The sequence below is a fragment of the Lepus europaeus genome, chromosome 7, assembly GCF_033115175.1.
Source record: "Lepus europaeus isolate LE1 chromosome 7, mLepTim1.pri, whole genome shotgun sequence".
Taxonomy (NCBI): Eukaryota; Metazoa; Chordata; class Mammalia; order Lagomorpha; family Leporidae; genus Lepus; species Lepus europaeus.
This window is the reverse complement of record NC_084833.1, coordinates 47,515,744-47,537,283: the sequence shown is the minus strand read 5'-3', so window position 1 is coordinate 47,537,283 and position 21,540 is coordinate 47,515,744. Positions and strand designations below refer to the sequence as shown.

The 21,540-nt window shown below is 60.8% G+C and overlaps 1 protein-coding gene across 1 annotated transcript in view; it reads left to right on the top strand.

Moving 5' to 3' along the window:
* The window catches only part of KCNC1 (potassium voltage-gated channel subfamily C member 1), a 39,920-nt gene continuing 18,380 nt past the window's right edge, over positions 1-21,540 (top strand). Inside the window, exon 1 of the mRNA XM_062198089.1 lies at positions 1-570. Coding sequence (XP_062054073.1) covers positions 1-570 — 570 coding nt within the window. The remainder of the gene's footprint in view (positions 571-21,540) is intronic.

Genomic DNA, 21,540 nt, shown 5'->3' with positions numbered 1-21,540 from the left:
ATGGGCCAAGGGGACGAGAGCGAGCGCATCGTGATCAACGTGGGCGGCACGCGCCACCAGACGTACCGCTCGACGCTGCGCACGCTGCCCGGCACGCGGCTCGCCTGGCTGGCGGAGCCCGACGCCCACAGCCACTTCGACTATGACCCGCGGGCCGACGAGTTCTTCTTCGATCGCCACCCGGGCGTCTTCGCGCACATCCTGAACTACTACCGCACGGGCAAGCTTCACTGCCCGGCCGACGTGTGCGGGCCGCTGTACGAGGAGGAGCTGGCCTTCTGGGGCATCGACGAGACCGACGTGGAGCCGTGCTGCTGGATGACCTACCGCCAGCACCGCGACGCCGAGGAGGCGCTCGACAGCTTTGGCGGGGCGCCCTTGGACAACAGTGCCGACGACGCGGACGCCGACGGCCCTGGCGACTCGGGCGACGGCGAGGACGAGCTGGAGATGACCAAGCGCCTGGCGCTCAGCGACTCCCCGGACGGCCGGCCAGGCGGCTTCTGGCGCCGCTGGCAGCCACGCATCTGGGCGCTCTTCGAGGATCCCTACTCGTCCCGCTACGCGCGGGTAAGTGGCAACAGAGCCTGGAGCAGAGCGGGCGGGCCGGGAGGGCAGCGAGCGCCCTCTGCTCCCGCGGGCGGAGGCGGGGAGGGGCTCGAGAGCCCAGGGAGTCCGGGCGGGAAGGGACGTATGCGAGTGTCCTGGAGCACAGCGGCGGCCCTTTGCAAGGGTGACCGGTTGAGTGCCCTGCAGGAGTCGCTGTCCCTCACAGTGAGTTAGTGCGGTTGGGTAGGAAGGGGTGTTTGTGTGTGTGAGTAGCTGGTGTGTGCGTATTTATGTAAGTGTGGTGGTGTGTGTTTGGGTGGGAGCGAGTGAGCACGAGCGTGTGAGTGTGCGTGAGTGGCCGTCAGCATATATCTGTGTCTTTACAGATGTGTGCTTGAAGGTGCGAAGTGCCCTCTCTAGATTTTGGTGTGGGGAGGGAAGCACCTCCCAGGTAAGGAGGTGCCTGGAGCCAGCCAGGGCCCAAGAGGGCCTGAGGCCTGCCTGGCTGCTCCAGAGAGACCACCCCTCTCCCCCGGAGCAGCCTCAGCTAAGGGGGAATCTTGTGAGGGCTAATTGGCAACTTGGGGGCTGGCAATCCCTCTGTGACCTGCTCCTGGGGTCAGAGCTTGTCCTGTTCTGTGCACAGTGATGGGTGTCTGAGTGGGTCACGAGGCTCACACCTGTGCCTCCTCTGGGACTTGGGGGCTCAGGGAGAGGGGAGCCCTCGGGGGAGCCTGCCAGGGTGAGGTGTGCCTGAGAGGTGGGTGTGTCTTCAGCAGCCACTCCCCTTTGGTGACAAGCAGCTTGTTGCTGGGGAGAAAGGACACCCTGCTTCTGACCTTGGCCCTCTCTGGGTTAGTGTCATCATCTGTACAGTGGGAGAGGGGGCTCCCAGGGCCTTTGCTGCTGACCCCTTGGTAACTGAGCCCAGAAGGGAGACTGGCAGCAGCCAGCTGGCCACCCTGGAAGAGACAGTTCCACCTTCCTGGGCTCTGCCTCCAGAGGCCTGCAGAGAGTCCAGGGCACCAGGGCAGGAACAGAGTTGGCAATATAAAGAGAGATCCCTCCCCAACCGTGAGCGGCCACTCTGCCCCCAACACACACGCCCACCCGAGAAAGCACTACCTCTGCCCTTGCTGTTTCCTGATGACCCTGGTTTCCCACTGCCCACTGGAGCCTGAGCCAGAGCCTGGGGCCTGGGGCCTGGGGCAGGGGGCAGGGGCAGGGGCAGGGGCAGGAGTCTGCCTGGGAGGGCAGCAAAAGGTCATGTGAGGCCCAGATGTGGTCAGATGGCATGGTGGAGGGGCAGCAGGCTAGAGACTTCCCCTGGAATCCTAGAACAGGTAGGTGTAGGCAGCGGGGTCCAAGAGGGAGTGAGCCTGGCCTCTGAATTTGCCCCTGAGCACCTTGCCCAAGGTCACCCAGGAAGCTGGAGGCTAAGGAAGACTTGAACCCAAATCCCCTGGGAGCTTCTCCTTCCTTGTGGTGGCCACAAACTCCCTGCCATTCCTAGAGTGGCCTGGGACCCCCAGAGGCCTTCCATACCCTTCCCCGACAGAGGCCAGCACCACGGCTAGAGGATTATGTAAGTGGGAGCTGTGCTCAGCTGTGGGGAGGGGCTGGAGCAGGGGCACTGGGGTGTTGAGCCCCAGTATGTTGAGCCAGTGAGTGCTAGGGTTGGGGTGGGGGACAGGCTGGGCAAAGGCCTGGGTCAGAGCAGCTGCCCATTCAGCCCACACTTGACCTTGGGCAGCATTTTCCGCCTGCCCCCAACCTTGGCCTGAGAAGCCAGGGAGGCCCCACTTCCTCACGGTGATCTCAGCGGCTCTCCCTGGCAGGAGGCTGGGTGCTCACACCCCTTTCCTAGGCTCAGCTTTTGGGCTCTTAATCAGAGTCCCTGAGTTCCAAGGCAGGCAGGGGCCCATGGGGCATGTCCCAGTCCCTCTCCTCCCACTGGACATTCCTGGGACGTAGGGTAGCTGTACCCAGTGCAGACAGTTGGGCCAATGGCTGTGGCTTGGGGTCTTGCTGGTGTACAAAACCCAACTGACAAGTCTTTAAAAAAAAATCTCTCATGCAAATGTCCATTGAAGGGCAGGCTGTCAGGGGTAAGTTGGGCAGGGGAAAGTGGTGGCGGGGCAGGGGTGCCAGGGCAGAGGTGGCTTCTGGCAGGAACCTGCCTCTTCCGATCTGGGCCACCATTTCCCCCATAGCCTCACAGAAAGATTGTCATCCCTTCCAACTCTCTTGGGTGACAGATGAGGACCCAGGCCCCCAGGGGAGCAAGGGAGCTGAGGCAGAGCAGGGCTTGGAACCCAGGCTCCCCGCCGCCCGCCCGCCGGCCGGCCTCGCTGCATTGCGCTGTCTCTCTGCGGCTCAGCTGCGCAGGGACCAGCCAGCTGCCTGTCCTCCTCCCGCTTTGCTCTGCCACCGCTGGCGCTGTCACCTTCGTCCACCCCTCCCCCACCCGGGGCCCCAGGCCTCCTGAATTGCTAGGTCTAGACTGCAGAACAGGCTGCTGTTGGGTGTGTGTGAGAGGAGGCTTGTGTAAGAGGTGCCATGTGTGTGCGAGAAGAGACAGACATGCCATGAGGCAGTGCACGCGTGTGCGTGTGTATGTGTGTGTGCTGAGACGGAGTCTGAGAGTTTGTAAGTCCTTGTGTCAGGGAAATCCTGGGTGAGTGTGAGACAGATTAGGGGTGAAATGCACTTTGTGCGCGTGTGTGTGTGTGTGTATGAGAGAGAGAGAGGGAGGGAGGGAGGGAGGGAGGATGAGACTGTAGGGGACAGTATATGAATAAGGAGAGGGACTGCGTGTGGAAGAGAGATGCTGTGTGTGCAAGACTAGGTGAGTGTGTCTGTGCAGGCCAAGTGTGCAGCTGCCTGTGGGAAGCTCTTTGCTGCCCTTGTGTGTGTGTGCGTGTGCATGAGGCCATCTGTGCAGAAGGCTGCCAGAGGCCCCCCGAGTGACCGGTTGTGCGTGCATGCTGCTCCAGGTGACAGTGTGTCGCTGGATAGGAGACACAGCGTGTGGCCTGGGTGTGCGTGCACCTGCAGGGACACGGAAGGCAGCAGCTGCCTGCCTGCCCCCTCCATCTCCCGGGACACCTGAGCCGCCTTGCCAGGGACACTTCCAGCCAGTGTGGGCGGGCAGGCCCAGTGGCGAGGTCACCTTTCCCTGAGGAGCTGCCACCCACCCAGGCCCTGGCACCGGCTCAGGAAGATGGGAGCCTGCGTGGCTGGGGTGGGAGGTCCCATCCGAGCTCATGAGGGGTGACAGCTGGCTCCTCGGCCTCTCTGTCCTGGTATGAGCTCAGCTTGCATTCTGGGTGGGAGTGATGAGGATCCCATGGGGTGAGGGGTGAAGGAGCTTCCTCTGCCTTGGGAGTAAGAAATTATCCCAGAGGCAATGGCGGGGCAGGCAGGAGGCTGGCCGTGCAGAGGGCAGGGGGCTGCGGTGCTCACGGGCTGAGTTGCAGAGGTGTGAGAACAGGTGTGGGGCAGCCCGTGGGAGCCCTGCTTGAAGCCTGCCCTCCTTCCCTCCTTGGGGGGGGGGGGGGTCCACTGAAGTCCAAGGCCCTCGGCTTTCGAGTGTGACTTGCACATTGTCATCAGGAGCATCGTTCCTTGACCCATCAGGGCCAGTGGTGGTCCCTAGGCTGCAGGCCAAACAGGGTCCGTGGCACAGGTGTGAGCGGTGATGTCTGTCCCCCAGAGTCAGTGACCTCCCAGAGGTCAAAGATGTGCCCATGACCCCCAGGCTGGGGAAGCCCCACTCCCGCCCACACACTGCCCGCCTCGCCACTGAGCGCTCGTCTCGTGTCTATCTCTTTGCCTTGTCTCCACCTCTTTGGGACCTAAAGCAGCCCTGAGTCCCCCTCTGCTCCCTGGAGGCTGGAGCGCAGAGCCAGCCCGAGACCTCTGCGCCTCCCTTGGGCCCAGGCAATGCAGGCTCATCTAGGGGAGGGCTGGTGGATGGCGCCGTCGTTGGAATCTTGCTCGGCCACTCAACCTCTTGTCTTAGGGCCCACCTCCTCCAGGCCAGCCCCCTGCGTCAGGCAATGAGTATAGGAGAGCCCTGGGCAGTGGAGAAGAGTCTGCCGCGTCCCCAGCCGCCCCAAGCATCCTCCTTCCTCCAGTCCTTTCACAGGGGAGCCCTGTGTCTCGGAACAGTACCCCTGGCCTCTGCCCTCCCAGTAATGAAAATCGCAAACCACGAGTCTCCCAGACAGAGGCCCTCAGCCTCGCCAAGGCTAAACAGTGGCAATGCTGGGCGCGACCTCCCAGCGTTGTTGTAGAGCCTGTGGGGGTGACTGTGCAGAGCCACGGGGCCCGGCACACAGTAGGTGCTCAGTAGCCGCTGGCTGCTCTAATTACTCCTGGTGGCTGCACGATCGACCTACCCCGTGCCCATCCATCTCCGTGTCTGCCCTCCGGCTTCAAGCCACCTCTCAGGAGCTCCCTGCCACCTCTTCCACCCCCAGCCCCTGGTCTCTATGCTTGGCAACCTCTGTGGTTACCTCTGACAGCTCACAGTCTGTCAGATCAGCACCTTGCCTGCTTAACACACCCTGGTGCTTCCCTGGCCCACACCCTGGCCTCTCAGGGCCTCCCTGTCTCAGTCTCCTCAGTGCTCACTGAACAGCAACCACCTGGCCTCTTTTCACTTCTTACATGGGCCAGGTTCCCTGCCTCAGGGCCTTTGCTTATACGGCTCCCTCTGGCGCACTCTTTCCTCCTGGCTCCACTCACCACTTCTCACCCTGCACATCCCCCAAGCATCCGTTCCTCAGTGATGCCTTCCTGGACTCCACCGGCTGGGGCAGGGTCAGGCCCAAAGTCCTTCCTTTCAAAAAGCTATCTGGTTCGTGATACAGTGCTCATCAGCGGCCTTGTGTGACTAGGTTTTGGTTCACTTGGGTCTCAGAGCTTCTTGCATAGGCGGTGTAATAGGAGCGATTATCATGACGGAGAGGAAACAGTGGCGCAGAGCAGAGGGCTTTACCCAGGGCCGCGTGCGAGCAGGCTGTTCAGCTGCCTGTGTCTGCTACCTCCGGGCTCAGGGCCTGCACCTGCTCCTGGACTCTGGGAAGGAGGGGCTTGGCTTGAGCCTCTTAGGGAGGTGGGTGGGCTGTCTCAGAGGTGGGGGAGGGCAGCTGCAGGGGGCCCGTTCCAAGGCCCACTGCGTGCGCTGGGGGATCTCGGCCTCCCACAGCAGCTGAATATAGTGCCTCTGGCTATTCTGAGCGGTCTCATGACCGGTGCACTCGCTCTGGCCCGAAAGGTCAGGGCCTGGGCCGCAGCCGCCCGTCGGCTTCTGGCCACCACCCTGGCCTGAGCGTCCCAGCCCTGGTGCGAGCTCAGGGGACAGCAAGGGCCGGGAGCCTCCGGGGACAGTTGCCGCGCATTCCCTCGGGAGCAGATGGGTGCTCCCAGGCCCCCACAAGTCACTGCTGTGATAAAGGAATGTATTCAGGGACGCGGCTCATTCATGGCTGTTGCAGTTGGTGCGGGTCGCAGTTGGTGCGGGAGCCGTGGCGGCGGGGTCTTGCAGCGGGCAAGAGGGGTTGCGCTGCACTCTGAATACAGCGTTGGCAGGTGCGACTTTGTAACCAGGGGCCAGGATTAGGGGTAGAAGATCACTGGGAGGAAATGTCAGGTTAAGAGGATTCTGGCTGCTGATCAGTCATCTCCTGGGGGCAGTGCAGGATGGGGAACCTGAGCAGACATCCAGGCAGAGTGTCCTGGCGTCACTGACTCCTCTTCAGGGCCCTTTGCTAGAAGTGCATTAGAAATAGGATCAAAGAAGGAAAGACACGTGCTCAAGAACACACAGGAATTTGTGAGACTCAAGCTCACAACACCGGCCTCTAGGTGCTGGGCCTGGCCCTGCGCATTTCTTTCTTTTTCTTTTCTTTTCTTTTCTTTTTTTTTTTTTTTTTTTTTTTTTTTTTTTTTTTTTTTTTTTTTGGCCCTCAGCTTGAAAAGAACACCAAAGCCCACCTGGGTATGCTTAGCAGTTCCCATTGATTTCCTGCCCAGAGGGAGGAGGCATTAACTGGACCTGCCCTCCAGGGGCCAGGCCTGGCTGATTGAGACCCTCTCACCCTCTTGGGCCAGGCAGCCGAGGCTCATCCCGAATCCTTGGCCTCCCCAGGCAGGATGGTCCAGAACCCCCTCCCATTGTTGACTTGTAACACTAATGGCTCCTAGAGACGAAGGCATCTACTGGGTGCCAGCCACTGTCTTAGGCTTGCTTGACGTATTCTCACCTAATTCACCCAAGGCTCTCACAGGGGGGCATTGTTAGTATCATGCCAGTGCACAGGCAAGGGTGTGGAGGCTCAGAGAGGCCACGCCACTTCCCCAAGGTCACTTAGCTCATGAGCAGTGGGGCCAGTACTGAGCCCCGGGTCTGTGGGACCCTGGAGCCCTGTGCATCACCACTCCTCCTGCTGGTGTCCCAGAGACAGGGACCTGGGGCCTGCCATGCCCTGGTGCTTTCCTTCCCCACTATGTGCCGCCTCAGGAAGTTCTAGTCCCTGGGGAGTGGCAGGTGCAGCTGGGGCTGGCCAGCTAAGCTAGTGCTCTCTGGCGGTTCCGAGAAAGAGGGTTTTGTGATGGGGCCACAGCTGCTCTCCCACCACATCTGTACAGCCCCTAGGCCCCCCGTGTGGCCAGGAGGGGAATGCAGGGGCACTGGGTGGTAGGGGGATCCCAAGCCCTCCTGTGTGAAGCCATGCATGGCGGGGATGCTGGCTGCCCCTCAGCTCGGCACTCAAGACCTACTGATCAGGGACGTGGCCCTGTCTCCTGGGGCTCCCTTCTGTTGGCCTCCTCCCTGGCCACCTCCTTGTCTCAGCTCCGATTTTAACCTCTGAGTTTTGCTCATATGTTCTTACTTGGGCATCCTCTCTGCTTCTAGTGGAGTGCAAACAGCCATCCCTGAGCTCCGTAACACTGAGCTGTCCTTGCCAACCTCCTCCTTTAGGACTGACGGCTCCAGTGGACACTGAGTCACCGCAGCTTGCACCGTGGGAGCTGGAAGCCAGTGGGTCAGCTATGGGGCCTGGGGCTGGGGGCAGGCAGGCCTCAGGATTCAGGACCTGCCCCGGGGTTGCGGAGAGCTGAGGCCCCAGACAAGACCCAGGTGAGGGCAGCAGGCACCAGGACCAGGGCAGAATCTGTCGCCAGGCCACTAGAGCAGCAGGGCTACCTTGGGCAAGTCCCTTGGCCCCTTCAGGCTGCAGTTTGTCCAGCTGTAAGGGACAGGGGCTGTTCTAAATGCACACACTCCCTGTGAGTGACAGAGCCCTGCCCTGCCCAGCCCTGGCATGCTGGGACTCCCAGGATCCCTGGATTGCAGTCTGCAGAGGAGCTGGGGACTCAGGCTGGTGCTGCCCTCGCTCTCCTACATCCCAGCCTCACTGCCCTCCAGGACGCGAGTGTGCTCCCCTGGCAAGGGTCCTAGCACTGAGTGGGCAGGAGGCCAGGGGGAGAGGGGCTGAAGAGCTTCCTCATCCGTTCATTCAACCCTTCTCAGTCTTCATTCATTCATTCGTTCATTCATTCACGGCATAGGAGTCTGAGCCCTGGCTAACAGGCTCACCCAACCCTCTGGCCAGCACAGAGCTGGGCAGCCACCTCTTCAGGGGGTGTGTGCTCAGGCCTGGGGGCAGCCCCCGTCCCCTCCTCTGCAGGTCTTTCTCGTGGCCATCCGTCCTCAGGGAGCTGCAGGAAGGCGCGCTCACAAGGGAGATGCTGTGCCCAGAGGGGGGCCAGCTTCAAAGGTGTGGGGGCTCCATGGACTGGAGTCCTTGGCTCTTTCCTGGGAGAATTTGATTCCCAGACGTGGGGCGTGGTGGCGGGTGAGAGTGTTTACTCCGCCCCCGGGTGAGGCTTCTGCTCAGAGAGGCAGAGTCAGTGCCGAGGAGTGTGGGGCCCCCAGACCAGCAGCCGCGTCTCCAGGCCCCAGTTAGCAGTCGATGGGTTTCAGCCCCACCCCAGCCCCAGACCTCTGGATTCAGAATCTGCCTTTGAAGGAGGCTGGCAGATGACTCATGTGCACCGGAGTTGGAGCAGTGCCTCCGTGGGCAGCGGTTCCCAGGCAAGGGGACAGACCAGGACGCAGGGGGTGCAGGTGGCAGAGTGCCCCAGATGCCTCTGACCCTGCCCCAGGGCCGTGCCAGTGATGCCAGGGTGATGAGGCCTGGGGGCAAGCCCCCGTCTCTGTCCTGGCCAGTAGCTCAGACCCAAAGCCGTGGGACTCCCTCTCCATTTCCCTTCCTCCACGCATCAGCGAATCCTGTTGTCTCCATGTCCTGCTGCCTCTCATCACCTCTGCCACTGCCTTCCTGGCCCGGGTTACTGCCCAGGCCTCCTAGCCATCGTGTGCTTGGAATCCTGGTAGAATGCCGGTCAGACCAAGTCAGACCTCAGCTCGCTGTGGCTCCTGGTGCCTCAGAAGAGAAGCAGAGTCCTGACAAATGTCCCAAGGGTCCCAGGAGTGCCCCTTCCCCTCCTTATGGCCCCCGCCTCTCTCGTGCCCACTGGCCCTGGCCCCCTTGGCTTCCTGCCTGCACTGCTACACTTCTGCCTGGGGCCATGGCTGCCACTGGCTGCCCCTGCCCCAGGCACATGTCCTCAGCCATTCCTCCCACCTCCAGACCTGCGCTCAGGTGCTGCTGGCTCCCCGTGCACCTCTGTGGACCCTTCCCCTGGGGCGCTTGTCCCCGTCTACCACTCGGCGGCTTTGGCCTGCCTGTCTTTTTGGCTGCCTCCCACCCCCCCACCCCCCGCCTGGAATGTCCGTTCCATGTGGGCACAGGTTCTTGTCGCTATCCCGGAAACTAGAGCAGCACCTGCTGCATAATGGGCACTCAGTAAATACCTATGATGAGGTAGGGTGGGAGTCAAGACTGGGGGCAGTCAGGGGCACCATGCCCTTGAGCTGTTCCTGGGGGACCTCCTCTTCCTCACCTCACCTGGGCAGGGTCCCACCTGTCACCGTCACCACCCCAGGCCACAAAGGCTCTTGGCATCCTGGCCCCATCTGTTCAAACCCTTCCTTCATATTGCATCAGCCCAGTCCCCCACAGGCCAAGGCGCCGTTGTCCCAAGCCAGGATGCACAAGCCCCCAAGCCCCACGGGGTCTAGCCCCACCCCCAGCCCCATGTCTCCCAGCGCTCTGCTTCTCAAGGCCTTCCCTCCCTCCTCCATGGTCCCCTTCCCCTGTCAGCTTTCTCTGTGGGGGATTTAGGCAGTAGTCATGGGCTTTCAAACCAGACTCCTGCCCTCGAAGGCCCAGGGTGAGTTTTTGTCCCAAATCCCTCTACTTCGAGCCCCGGGTCATGCACTTAGCGGGAAGTGAGTGGCCTCCACACCTCCCCCGAGTCCCCACCGCGTCCTGCTGAGTCCTGCCTTCGAGTCGCAGCCCCACCACTATCCAGCTGTGTGACCTTGGACAAGTCCCCTAGCCGGTCTGTGTGCCCAGAGAGGGCCAGGAATAGCGCCTGACTCACAGGGCTGCCGCGAGGAGTCTGTGGAGCACTTCGCCCGGAACCCGGAGCATAATAAGGACTCAGCTATTTGTGGGTTCCATTCCCTTCTCTTAAGTAGCTCTTCAGGGCTGAACCCTCACCTGTTCCTCACCTGTTTCCCGCCTGCTCCCTTCAAGCCTCAGCTGCCCCTCCCTCCCTGTGTGGCATTGGGCCTGAGAGCGAGGGCTGGAGGCCCCTCCGCCTGGCTGCCGCTGAGGGGGAGCGTGGAAGGCTGGCATCAGGCTTTGCTCGGGAGCCCAGCACAGGGACCTGAGACGCTGACCGATGTGCAGTGTGCTGGGGCTGGCAGCTGGGGCCGTGCATCCCAGCCCCAGGCATTGTAGCAGCAACTCGTTAAAGGGGCGCTCAGACACAGGGAGGGGCAGCAGCAGGGGCCAGGGCTGAGGGCTCCCATGGGTGCCAGTGCAGTGCCCACTCCACGGCTGGGCTGCTCCCCCAGGCCGACGCCAGGCTGGGTGGGGATGAGCTAATATTAGCCAGGGCGGCCCTGGGTAGCTGAGCTCATGCAGCCTTGCAAGCCAGCCTCTCGGGCCCAGGCTCAGAGGCAGCGTTCACCTGCACTGCTGTGGCAGCCAAATGAAGCCATCTGAAGACCGTGTTGGGGCTCAGCCTCCCCTCCCTCCTGCTGGCCTGGCCGCCCGGCTCCTGCTGCACGCTGGCTCTGCCCTGTCCATGCGCCCCCTGCCCCGCTGCCCACGACGTCCCCACCTCACTGCTTTTGTTCCCCATTCCGGCACTGGAAGGGCCTCCCCACACCCCTGCCCTGCACGGCAAGACAGTCTGAGCAGTGTCCCTGCCCGGGCAGCTGTTGGCCCTGGGTCATTGGTGCGTTCATTTTTCCCGTAAATATTTCTGAGCACCTGCTCTGTGGCAGGCCCGTAGTAGGCAAAGAGTGAAGCGGTCAGAAATCCCTGCCCTGCAGTCTGCCCTTCTTACACAGCGAGAACAAGCGGACAGCCAGGATACGCGGGTGAACGGTTCTGCTGAGGCTCAACCTCGCTGTTCTGCAGACAGGGAGCCGCGGATGGAGCCACGGATGGATGCCTCCTGGGATGCTCTGCCGTCCCTGGCCTTATTCCCCCGCAGCCTCTGAGATTGGGACCTACCTTCTCCCAACAGTGTGGCTGCAGCTGGGGAGACCGTGCTGGGGACCCAGGCGTGGAGCCCTGGGAGCCTTCCCTGTCCACCCAAGTGATCGAATGGGCAAGAGTGACTCCCTTGGGCCTTGTCACCCGGGCAGGGATGTGAACATACCTCCAGCCACAGCTCCCTGCCAGGGCCGGCATCTCATCGCTTAGAAATTAATATTTTATGCTCAACCTCAGGGGGTTCTCTGAGCAACTGTGAGGAACATGGTTACCCGCTGGGCCACCTGGGGCCACCGGAGCCCTGGGCTGAGGGCCGAGGGCCAGGCTCTTGTGAGCCCAGGTGGAGTCATCCGTTGAGGGCTGGCCCTGGTGGTGTGCCCATGCCCATGTTGGCCCCTGAGCAGCCCACGCACTGGCGCGTGGCCTTGGCGTCTCTGGGCCTTGGTTTTGGTGTCTATGAAGTGGGCATCCCTCAGGGATGGGGGAGGATCCAGTTGGACCAGAGGCAGAGATGTTTTGTAGGCCTCGCACAGGAGGGGACGGCATCTCTGGTGCTGGGGGCATATGGGGAGGGGGAGAAGGAGGGAGCACAGGTCAAGTGGGTCTTGGCCTCCCCCTGCCCTGTTGCAGACTTGGGCGGCGCCTCCCGCTAGGCCTGTTTCTCCACGTGCAGCCCAGGCATGACAGTTGCTGCTGCACGGGCAGGAGGAGTCAGTGGTGAAGCCCCCGACCTGGTGCCTGGCATTCACCAAGGGCCACGTCCACTGTCCCCGAGGCCCGGATTCTCCAGCTTGTGGGGAGGCCCTGGCCGAGCCACAGAGGCAAGGAGAGGCAGGCCGTGGAAGCTTCATCTGGTGGCCGCACAGCCCCGGGGGCCTGAACCGCCGTCACCGGTGACATATTGGGCCGCACGAGGGTCAGAAATGCCAGGCGCTGGTTTTCCTTCCAGGCGGCAGGGATGGTCTCTCCTGAGCCCAGCTGTCACCAAGCAGATCTCTTCTCCTGTCTGGTGAGCTGGGGGTGTGAGCACAAGTCTTTTTTTTTTTTTTTTTTTTTGACAGGCAGAGTGGATAGTGAGAGAGAGAGACAGAGAGAAAGGTCTTCCTTTTTGCCATTGGTTCACCCTCCAATGGCTGCTGCGGCCGGCGCATCTCGCCAATCCAAAGCCAGGAGCCAGGTGCTTCTCCTGGTCTCCCATGCGGGTACAGGGCCCAAGGACTTGGGCCATCCTCCACTGCCTTCCCGGGCCATAGCAGAGGGCTGGCCTGGAAGAGGGGCAACCGGGATAGAACCCGGCGCCCCGACCGGGACTAGAACCCGGTGTGCCGGCGCCGCAAGGCAGAGGATTAGCCTGTTAAGCCATGGTGCCGGCCTGAGCACAAGTCTTGGAGTTTGGATTCGGGGTGGTTTGTCCTGATTCGCCGAGCCTCCCCCTGTCCGTGGCCCTGCCAGAGGCCTGACTACTCCCCTCGGATATCCAGCCCTCCTGCCGTCCCGGACTGCCTGCCCTTGGCCCCCAGCACGCTGCAGCTCCCTGGCTCCCGGCCTTGAAGCTCACCATGTGTGGCACCAAGAATGGCGACTCACCCACCCCACACATCTGACTGGATGCTCCCTTCGGGGGCCCTGCTCTCTACAGTCCTTCCAGACCCCAGCACGAGCCTGCTCGCCCCTCTGTGCTTCCAGGAGGCATCGCCTGTCCCCCGTGGGCCCTGGATCCACTGACCCAGGGACGTTAGGTGTTTCTCAGCCTCAGCCGCAAGCTTGAAGTGGACAAGGATCCACTTGGGCCCGGCCAGCTCCTGTTCTATAGCAGGAAGCCAGGAACTCTGTGCCAGGGTGGTGCAGCTCACCACAGCCCCAGGAGCTGGAAGGCGTGGCTGTGACACCTTGCTACTGACGAGGGGAAAATGGCCCAGAGAAGAATTCACTTGTCTAGGCCCATTCTGTTAGTCAGTGGGAGATGGATTGGATACCAGGACGTCTTTTGGTGGACTTTTAGAGGGCTAAATAGAACTGTAGCAGTATTCCCAAATGCTCCCATGTGCTGCAATTCTTTTTTTTTTTTATTTGACAGGCAGAATTAGAGAAAGAGACAGAGTTATAGACAGTGAGAGAGAGAGAGAGACAGAAAGGTCTTCCTTCTGTTGGTTCACTCTCCAAATGGCCGCTACAGCTGGCATGCTGCGCCGATCTGAAGCCAGGAGCCAGGTACTTCCTCCTGATCTCCCATGCGGGTGCAGGACCCAAGCACTTGGGCCATCCTCCACTGCCCTCCCAGGCCACAGCAGAGAGTTGGACTGGAAGAGGAGCAACCGGGACTAGAACCCGGTGCCCATATGGGATGCTGGCGCCACAGGCGGAGGATTAACCAAGTGAGCCACGGTGCTGGCCCCGTGCTGTGGTTCTGTGGTCAGGAGCAACGTGGTCAGGGACAGCCAGTTGGCCTAGCGGTTAAGCTGCCGGTTAGGACCGAGGGCCTGGTTTCAGTGCTTGGCTCTGGCTCCTGGTTCCGGCTTCCTGCTAATGTGCACCCTAGGAGGCAGCAGGTGACGGCTCCAGTGGTTGGGTCTCTGCCATCCTTGTGGGAGACCTGGATTGAGTTCCCAGCTCCTGGCTTTCACCTGGCCCGGCCCACATCATTGCAGGCATTTGGGGGAGAATCAGTGAATAGGAACTGTTTGTTGTGTTCGCTTGCTCATTCGCTCTCTCAGATATTTCTTAAATTTAAGAATGCTATGGTTAGATGGACAAATGGATGAAAGCATGGACAGGAAGGTAGACCCGTGATGGGTGTGGATACATGGGTGGAAGGAAGGACACCCAGATGGATGGATGGACAGCAGGTGGATAACGGGTGTGGGCCCAGAGGAGCGTAGATGCCTGCTGTTGGAGTTGCTTGCCCTCAGGACAGGAGAGGAAGTCCCACCCCCACCCCCATTAGGGGAACCCTCCCAGAGGGTAGAACTTGGAAGCTGAGGCCTTCAGGGAGGTAGGCAGCGCAGAGTGGGATTGGGAGACGCAGGGGCGGGCTGGTGTGGGGAGTGAGAACTGGGAGCTGAGTTGGGACCAGCCCAAGAGACCAGGCTGTGCTGAGTGTTGAGAGGCCCCAGTGGAGGTGAGTGGGCGGGCAAGAAGTTAGAGGACAGCCATGTCATGGGGGAGCCTGGGCGAGGGAGAGGGTGCTGGCCGGTGCTCGCCAGGCAGCGCCAAGCACACCTGAAGTGTGTTCTGGAGCGGGAGGCCGTGGTTCCCCCTCAGGTCCTCAGCCTCAGCGAGGGTCTCTTCCACCGGCTTGGGCAGGGTGTGTCCCTGCGTGCGGTGCCGCTCTGCAGGCAGGGGAGACAGCCCGGAGGAGTAGGCCCTCCCCAGGCCCTGGGAGGCCTTGGCTCCGGGATGCAAGACCTGCCGTCTGCCCAGTAAACCCCAGGCTCTGGCCAGGAGCTCCAGGGGCCAGTAAAGAGGCCACAGGCGACGGTGGCCACTAGCTGAGCTTGGCAGGGCCTGGAGGCTTAGATGCTGCTGGTCTGGAGAATGCTCTTCCAGCTAGAGCTAAGTGAAGCTCTCCATTTGCACCAGGCACAGCGCTTTGAGTGCCAGTCTCCCTCCCGAAACCCTGCTCTGGCATTCCCCAGCACCAAGCTGCTCACTGCACCCCCCAGCACACACACTCACACACACACACACGCTGGCCCCGGAGATCTCCCTGGGAAACCAGGTCCAATGAGAGTGCCTGGTGTGCCGCTAACCGCTCATTACAGTCGCGGCTGCGGCGAAGTATAGCTGCAGCACACACAAGGCCGAGACAACAAGAGAGAGTCTTGCCTTAAAAAAGCCACACAAGCAAACATGCAGACATCTGCAGGCGCCTGCTCCCCACACCCATGCACCTTGCACCCAGATGGGCACACACTTGTACCAACACAAAGCTTCACTCATTCATTCACTCACTCAGTACGTGTTTGTCGGGGGTCTGGGAGGGTGGATAACAGCACGGTGCTGGAGCCAGACCAAACGGGGTCTCCAATTCTGGCTCCATCACTTCCCGTGGGTAACTTAACGCCTCCGAACCCATGGCCTTCAGACTTGGTTTGGGCTAAGTGAGATGGAGCGTGCGAGGGCACTTAGGATGATGGGTGTGGCTCAGGACAAGTGTCAGTGCACAGTAGGCATCTTCATCACCACTGTTGAGTACCTGCTCTGCCTAGTTCTGTGCTGGGAGCCTCCTTCAACTTGCTATTTCTGGAAGTGGTTGTGGACAGTGATGGTGGGAGCAGGTGTAAGACGCCCTCGGGATGTGGTTGCCGATGGACTGGATGGCCGAGTGAATGGTGGGTGGCGAGGTGTCCTTGGAGCTGTCTTCTTTCAGGAGGAATCCACTCTCATTTGTCTTGCATTCAGGCGGTGTCTTTGGAAGGATCTGGATGTCCTTGGGGTGACACAGGGACCCCAGATATAGAAGAAGAGCTTGAGGGTGTCCTGATTGTCCCTTATTTTATGGCAGCACAGAAAGGGAGCAGGGAGCCACATTGTCCCAGGCCACATAGGCAGCAGTCAGTGGCCTCCTTGAGCCAGCCTAGCACAGCGGCCTAGCGCAGCAGGCAGTGTGTGGTCCAGCCTCAGCCCCAGAGCCCCAAGCTGTAGCCTGCGTCATGGACCCCGGAGCCACTCAAGGCACAGCCCTGGTCGTGGCTTGGGCAGCCCAGGAGTCTCGCAGCCTCTGGTGAAGTCCTGGCTGGGCTGTCAGGCGGGCGGGGGCCTCAGGGCTAGCAGCCGGCAGGGTTCCCTGTGCTGGGCAAGGGGCCTGGGTGAACCTGAGTACAAAACAAGCTTCGGGATTTGGAGGTACTGTCACCGTTCCCAGCCTTTGAATAAACCGACCCCCACGTCGCCAGGTCGCCTGGGCCGTCTCCGCCCATCGCACCTCCTCAAAAAGAAAGTGACATTTCCTGGAGCTTTTTAAAGCTCAGGCTGGGCCCGGCCAGGCCAGGGTGTGGAGTGGGGAGGCGGGAGGGGCGGGCGGCCCTGGGAGCCACACAGCCCGCGTCTCTCCTCACCTTGAGTGATCTCAAGACGCTGGGAATAGGCATGGCCTCATCTCCTCGCCATGCGCCCCGGATTCCAGCCGCAGGGTCCAGATTCCAGCTCCCCCACTCCAGTGTGTCCAGGTTTTGAATTCCACATTCCACTGCCGGTTCTGTCCTGCGGGCCTTCTGCGTGAGCGCCTTGGGTTGGCCAGCCTGCTGTCAGGGAAGGGTATGCCGCCCCCTCTCTGAAAAACCGCTTGTGTCCACTCTCCATGGATGACCTGCGTCCCTCGTGTTCACGGCCGGTGGGGAGTCAAGTCTTTGTTCCACCAGTGGTGGCCAATGTTAGGAGCTGAATGTGTGTGTGGCTGCTGCCAGTGTAGACGTGAGTCTGCTGTCAGTGAGTGTCCCTGTTGCCTATGTAGACACAGGTCTGCTTCAGTCACTGTACCCGCTGGCAGTGTAACTGACTATCCTGGTGGAGACCCGTGCGTGCCTGTTGCCGACAATATAGCTGTGCCATCAGGGCCTGTGCCTGGGGCCAGTTGAGCGAGAGGTTTGTGGACAGAAATGATCCTTTGCCAGGGAAGCTGCTGCTAGTGTGGTTAAGCTTGAATGTGAGTGTGAAACCAACAGTTGGGTGCATTGCCAGTGTAGACGCAGGCGTGGTGTTAGTGACCCAGTGGTTGGGCACACTCTCCATGCTTAATAAAAGCAGACTCTGATGGGGCGGGCGTTGAGTGGGCAGAGTGCTTCCTAAGGAGGCTTAGGAAGTTAACTTTTCTACCCATTATGCAGGTAGAGGGACTGAGTATAGCACACGCGCTTTTCCCCACATCGGGAAGCCATTCTGGTGCTGAGCGGTGCTCCCTGGGGTCTGGGAAGAATCACCCCCGCCCCTCTTTCAGGCAAGTGTGTGGCCGGGCCACTCCTGAAGCTGTCACTCTAGATGGGGGAAGAAGCAACAGTGACCGTGAAAGCCGAATTCCACGGTGCGAGTGAGTCGCCCCGCTACTGCAAGTGGGCACGCAGAGTGACTGGTGTTGAGCCAAAGTGCACCGCAGGAATGGCGCGGGGAAGCTCAGGCGTTACAGGTGAGCCGTGCTGCCCGAAGAGCCTGGTTATGACTTCAAACCAGGTGGTCAGAGCAGGCCTTTGGAGACCGTGAGGGGATGAGCCCCGGCAGGGCTGGGAAGGGCATCGTAGGCAGAGGGAACAGCAGGATGAGGGCCCAATGGCAGGGCGTGTCTGGCATGTTTGAGGAATGTGTTTGGGGCTGCAAGTGTGGCTGGAGTGAGCCAGGGGGCAGTAGTAGAGAGGACATTGGAGGGGCAACGGATGCCCAGCTCCGGCAGGGATGTGCAGGCCACGGTGAGGCCCTTAGCTTCTCCTCTGGGGAACAGGGAGGTGACCCTGAGCAGAGAAGTGACACAAGTGGACTTACATTGCAAAGCATCCTTCATCTGGCTGCCCGCTGGGGACCCCCTAGGCACAGCCCAGGTGGGGTGAGATGGCGGGGATATGGGCGGCAGCCGTGGCGGGTGGCAAGGCCACCAGGATTTCCTTACAGATTAGATGTGAGGTGCGGCAGGATGGGGGTGTCGAGGGTGACTCAGGTTTCTGGAAGGGAGGCCTGGGGATGATGTCTCCTGCGACAGAGAAGGCGGCCGGCGGCAGGTGGTCTGCAGCTCCGCAGCACTGCTGGGACTCCTCCTGCAGATGCCAGGGGGTGGGGTCCAGGGCTGGGCTGTCTCGGGGCCTGGGATTGGGCCACGGTGTTGCAGTCACGAAGCTGGCTGAATCACCAGGGGAGGCAGTGGAGACGCAGAAGGAGAGCCAGCACTGCGCTGCGGGAGAAGCGGCTGACCAAGGGGCACGGAGCAGGAGCAGCAGTGAGGGACGAGGACCCTGGAGGCTGTGGTGTGGCCCGATGTGGGGGGGTAGGGGGGACGGCTGCTGCTGAGCGCAGGCTGTGACAGCGGGAGTCATCCCCTCGCTCCCTGCACCTGCCCCTCCCCAGCCTGCCCACTCCGGCCCCCCAGGGCTCAGCGTTAGATGCCCATCGATGGCCTTGTCACCTCCGCTGGGCACATGCTTGCCTGTGTGGTCATCTGGTAACCAGGAGCTCCGGCCACTTTCGCTCACTGCACAGCCAATGCCCTGCACAGGTCTGGGGTAAGACGGAAACACAAAGGTACTCCAGAAAGCTCACAGGAAATGGAACGAGGCTACTTGGGTACAAAATTTTCTCACAATCTGTGTATACAAATGATCTTGCAAAAGTTCATGGAAAATATGAATTAGGAAAAAAACTATGTATAGATTATCTTTTTTGCAGGGGGGCACCACAATTACTTTTTTCATTCTATTTTTCCATGAACTTTTTGAAGCCCCCTCCTATCTGTTGGAGGGACAGCAGGCGAGCAGCCCGTGGTGGTCCCACCCAGGTGTGTCAGCTGCTCTCAGTGGGGCCGTCTCCCCCCTCCCCGCCCCTCCAGCACACTCATATATACACACACCCATGCACATAGGGAGGCAGGACCCCCCACTCCACGCAAACTGACAGGTGGGCACCTGGCGGGGTCGGAGTGGGGGGGTGGGGAAGTCACCTAAGGATTCCTGGTAGCCTTCATTCCCAGCTCTTTCTTGGAGCTCAGAGCCTCCGTTTTCTCCCCTACCAAATGGGGGCAGTCCAAACCATCCTGCTGATGGTGTGCGTGCACGTGTGTGCACGTGTGAGTGTTTGCGTGTGCAGTTCCTATGTAGAAACATGTTGTGAAGTGAAGGCCCCTTGCTACCCTGGTTGGAAGACAAGAGTCTTCTTCCTAGGGTCGCCCGGGACGGACGGGGAGAGACCCGTGAGAGGAAGTGGCGAGGCGCGGTGGTTTCCAGATCGCGGCCCCCTTCCTTCCATCTGGAGTTTTCTGCACAGGTCTTAACCACCCTGAGCCTCGGTGTTCTTGTCCACAAAATGGCGGCAGTGATACCTCCCTCAGAGAGGTTCTTAAAGACGAATGAGATAACGTTGGAAAAAGCCCTTGGCCTCCAGCGAGCGCTCGGTGATTACTTTGCGGCCGGGGAGAGTGTGACTCGACGCGGACGTTAAATGCTCTGTGACTGAAGTGACTGCGAGGATTAAAAAGGCTGAAATGTGCAATCCTTTTAGCAATACACAGTGGGCGCTTAATAAAAGCAGGCTCTGATGGGGCTGGCATCGAGTGCTGGTGGTTAAGACGCCTCCCGGGACAGGCGCATTCCGTATCACAGTGCATAGGGGATTCAAGTCCTGGCTTTTCTCCTGCCTCCAGCTCCCTAACACACACTCCGGAGACAGCAGGTGATGTGGGTCCCTGCCACCCACGAGGGAGAGCTGGCTCCAAGCTTTGGCCTGGCTCTGCCCCGTTTATTGCAGACATTTGGGGAGTGAACCAGCAGATGGGAATTCTCTCTCTCTCTCTCTCTCTCTCTCTCTCTCCTCTCTCTGCCTCTCCAGTTAATTTAAAATCAATCAATCAACAAATAAGCAGTGAACAGGGGAGCTGGCTCAGGAAGGGAGTGTGAAGGAAGCCTGGTGTGCAGGAGGCGCGGCCAGGCTGCAGGAGGCGTGGCCAGGTGTGCAGCCTTAGGCTCCTCTGCAGCTGGGTGGGGCGGCTGTCACAGGAAGGGAAGGAGCAGGTGTGTTCTGGTGACCCCGGAGGGCTGACCAGCCGGAGGAAGGAGCAGGAGCTTGACTTAAGAAGTAACTGCGTGTTCCTGCAAGCTGTCCAAGGACAGGATGAGTGACCCTGGAGGCTCCGTGGCGTTGGTGACGGTTAACAGAAACATTTGTCTCTGGGTCTCAGTGGAGGGCAGTCCCGAACCGCCCCCTCGGGAGGCCTGTGTACCCTGTGTGGGCCTGCCTGCATCCGGGAATCTCACTCCCATAGTTCCTACTCCAACCTGTGGCTTTCTCAAAAACAGGTTTGAAGCACCCTCGTACACATGCAAGACCTACAATAGAACCCTTCAACATAAAGAAGAGAGAGGGAAAAAGGAAGACTAATGTGCTGTACAGAAGAAACAGCTGTGCCCCGAGCCCTGACAGAGCAAGAGAGGGAAGGCAGGCAGGTGCGGCAGGAGACACACCCTTGCTCTGGGGAGTTCCCAGCCCAGGCAGGCAGCCGCCCTTCTCCGGGTCAGAAATGCTAATGGGGGAAGGAAAAGGGAAGGGCAGGGGCAGCCCCTGTAGGATGCTGGCTCCTTCCTGGCAGGGGACACCCTGGGACAGCACAGCTCTGTCACCCTGAGGCCCCACACCTTCTGTGCCTGCAGGTGGCAAGGGAGGCCGGGTCACACCTAGGCTTCTGCCTGGAGGGGCTTCCAGGGGGCAGAGGGCTGCAGAGCTGGGTTGCCCTGGCCTGGTCACTGGGGATGCCAAGGCCTTGCGCAGGACGGTGGGCCGGGAAGTGAGCAGCTCTGTTCAGCCCACGTGGTGACCCTGGGGCCCCTTCCCTCCTGGGTCTCACTTCCTTTCCCCTGTGAACCCAGAGCATTGAGGACTGGGGCCTGTGAGTGTGACCCACCCTCAGGACTGCGTCCCTCCCTGGCTGGAGGCCGCAGAGGCTGGGCCCCAGGTGCCACCAGCTTTGTCTGCAGGAAGGAGGCCGACCGCTGGCTCCCCTAGGTCTGGCCCGCACTCCCTGGGCCCTTGGCAGCAGGCAGGCGGGAATGGGAGCAGAGCACATCAGGGGGAAACACAGAAAATGGAACACATTTCTCCCTTTCGCTGTTGCTGCTGCTCCTCACACCCCTCCCCCTGCTCCCCACCCCCTGGTAATTTGGGAAAAACACAAATCGAAAATGCTGCGTTTGGATTTCTGTGCAGGGAAGCCTCGGCCCAGCTCCCGGAATCCCAGTGTGCAGGGGACCTGGCAGCCTTGGGGGACTGTTTCTTCCCGCCCCAGATCTGGGGACAGCATCCGCCCCTGGCCTTCTCCACATGCCTCCCCTGGACACCACCTTGCTCCCTGGCGTGTGTGGTTGTCACGCCCACCTTCTGAGACTGATGGCATGGAGCTCCAGCAGGCTGCCAGGCTGCAGCCACACCGCTGCGGCGGGGCTGGGATTCGAACTCAGGCCCTTGCTCCTCCTACTGGGCTGCCTATTCCCAGCCCCTCATGGGTTTGTGGCGCATCACAGCTGCCTGGCGCCTGGGCCTCCTTGGCCTGTAAGACTCACACACCAGGACAGGGCTGGCAGTAGCACAGCCCCACTCCCACCCCTCCCCCTCCCCCACAGCACACAAATTCAAGGGAAACCTCTGGTCCCACCCATGA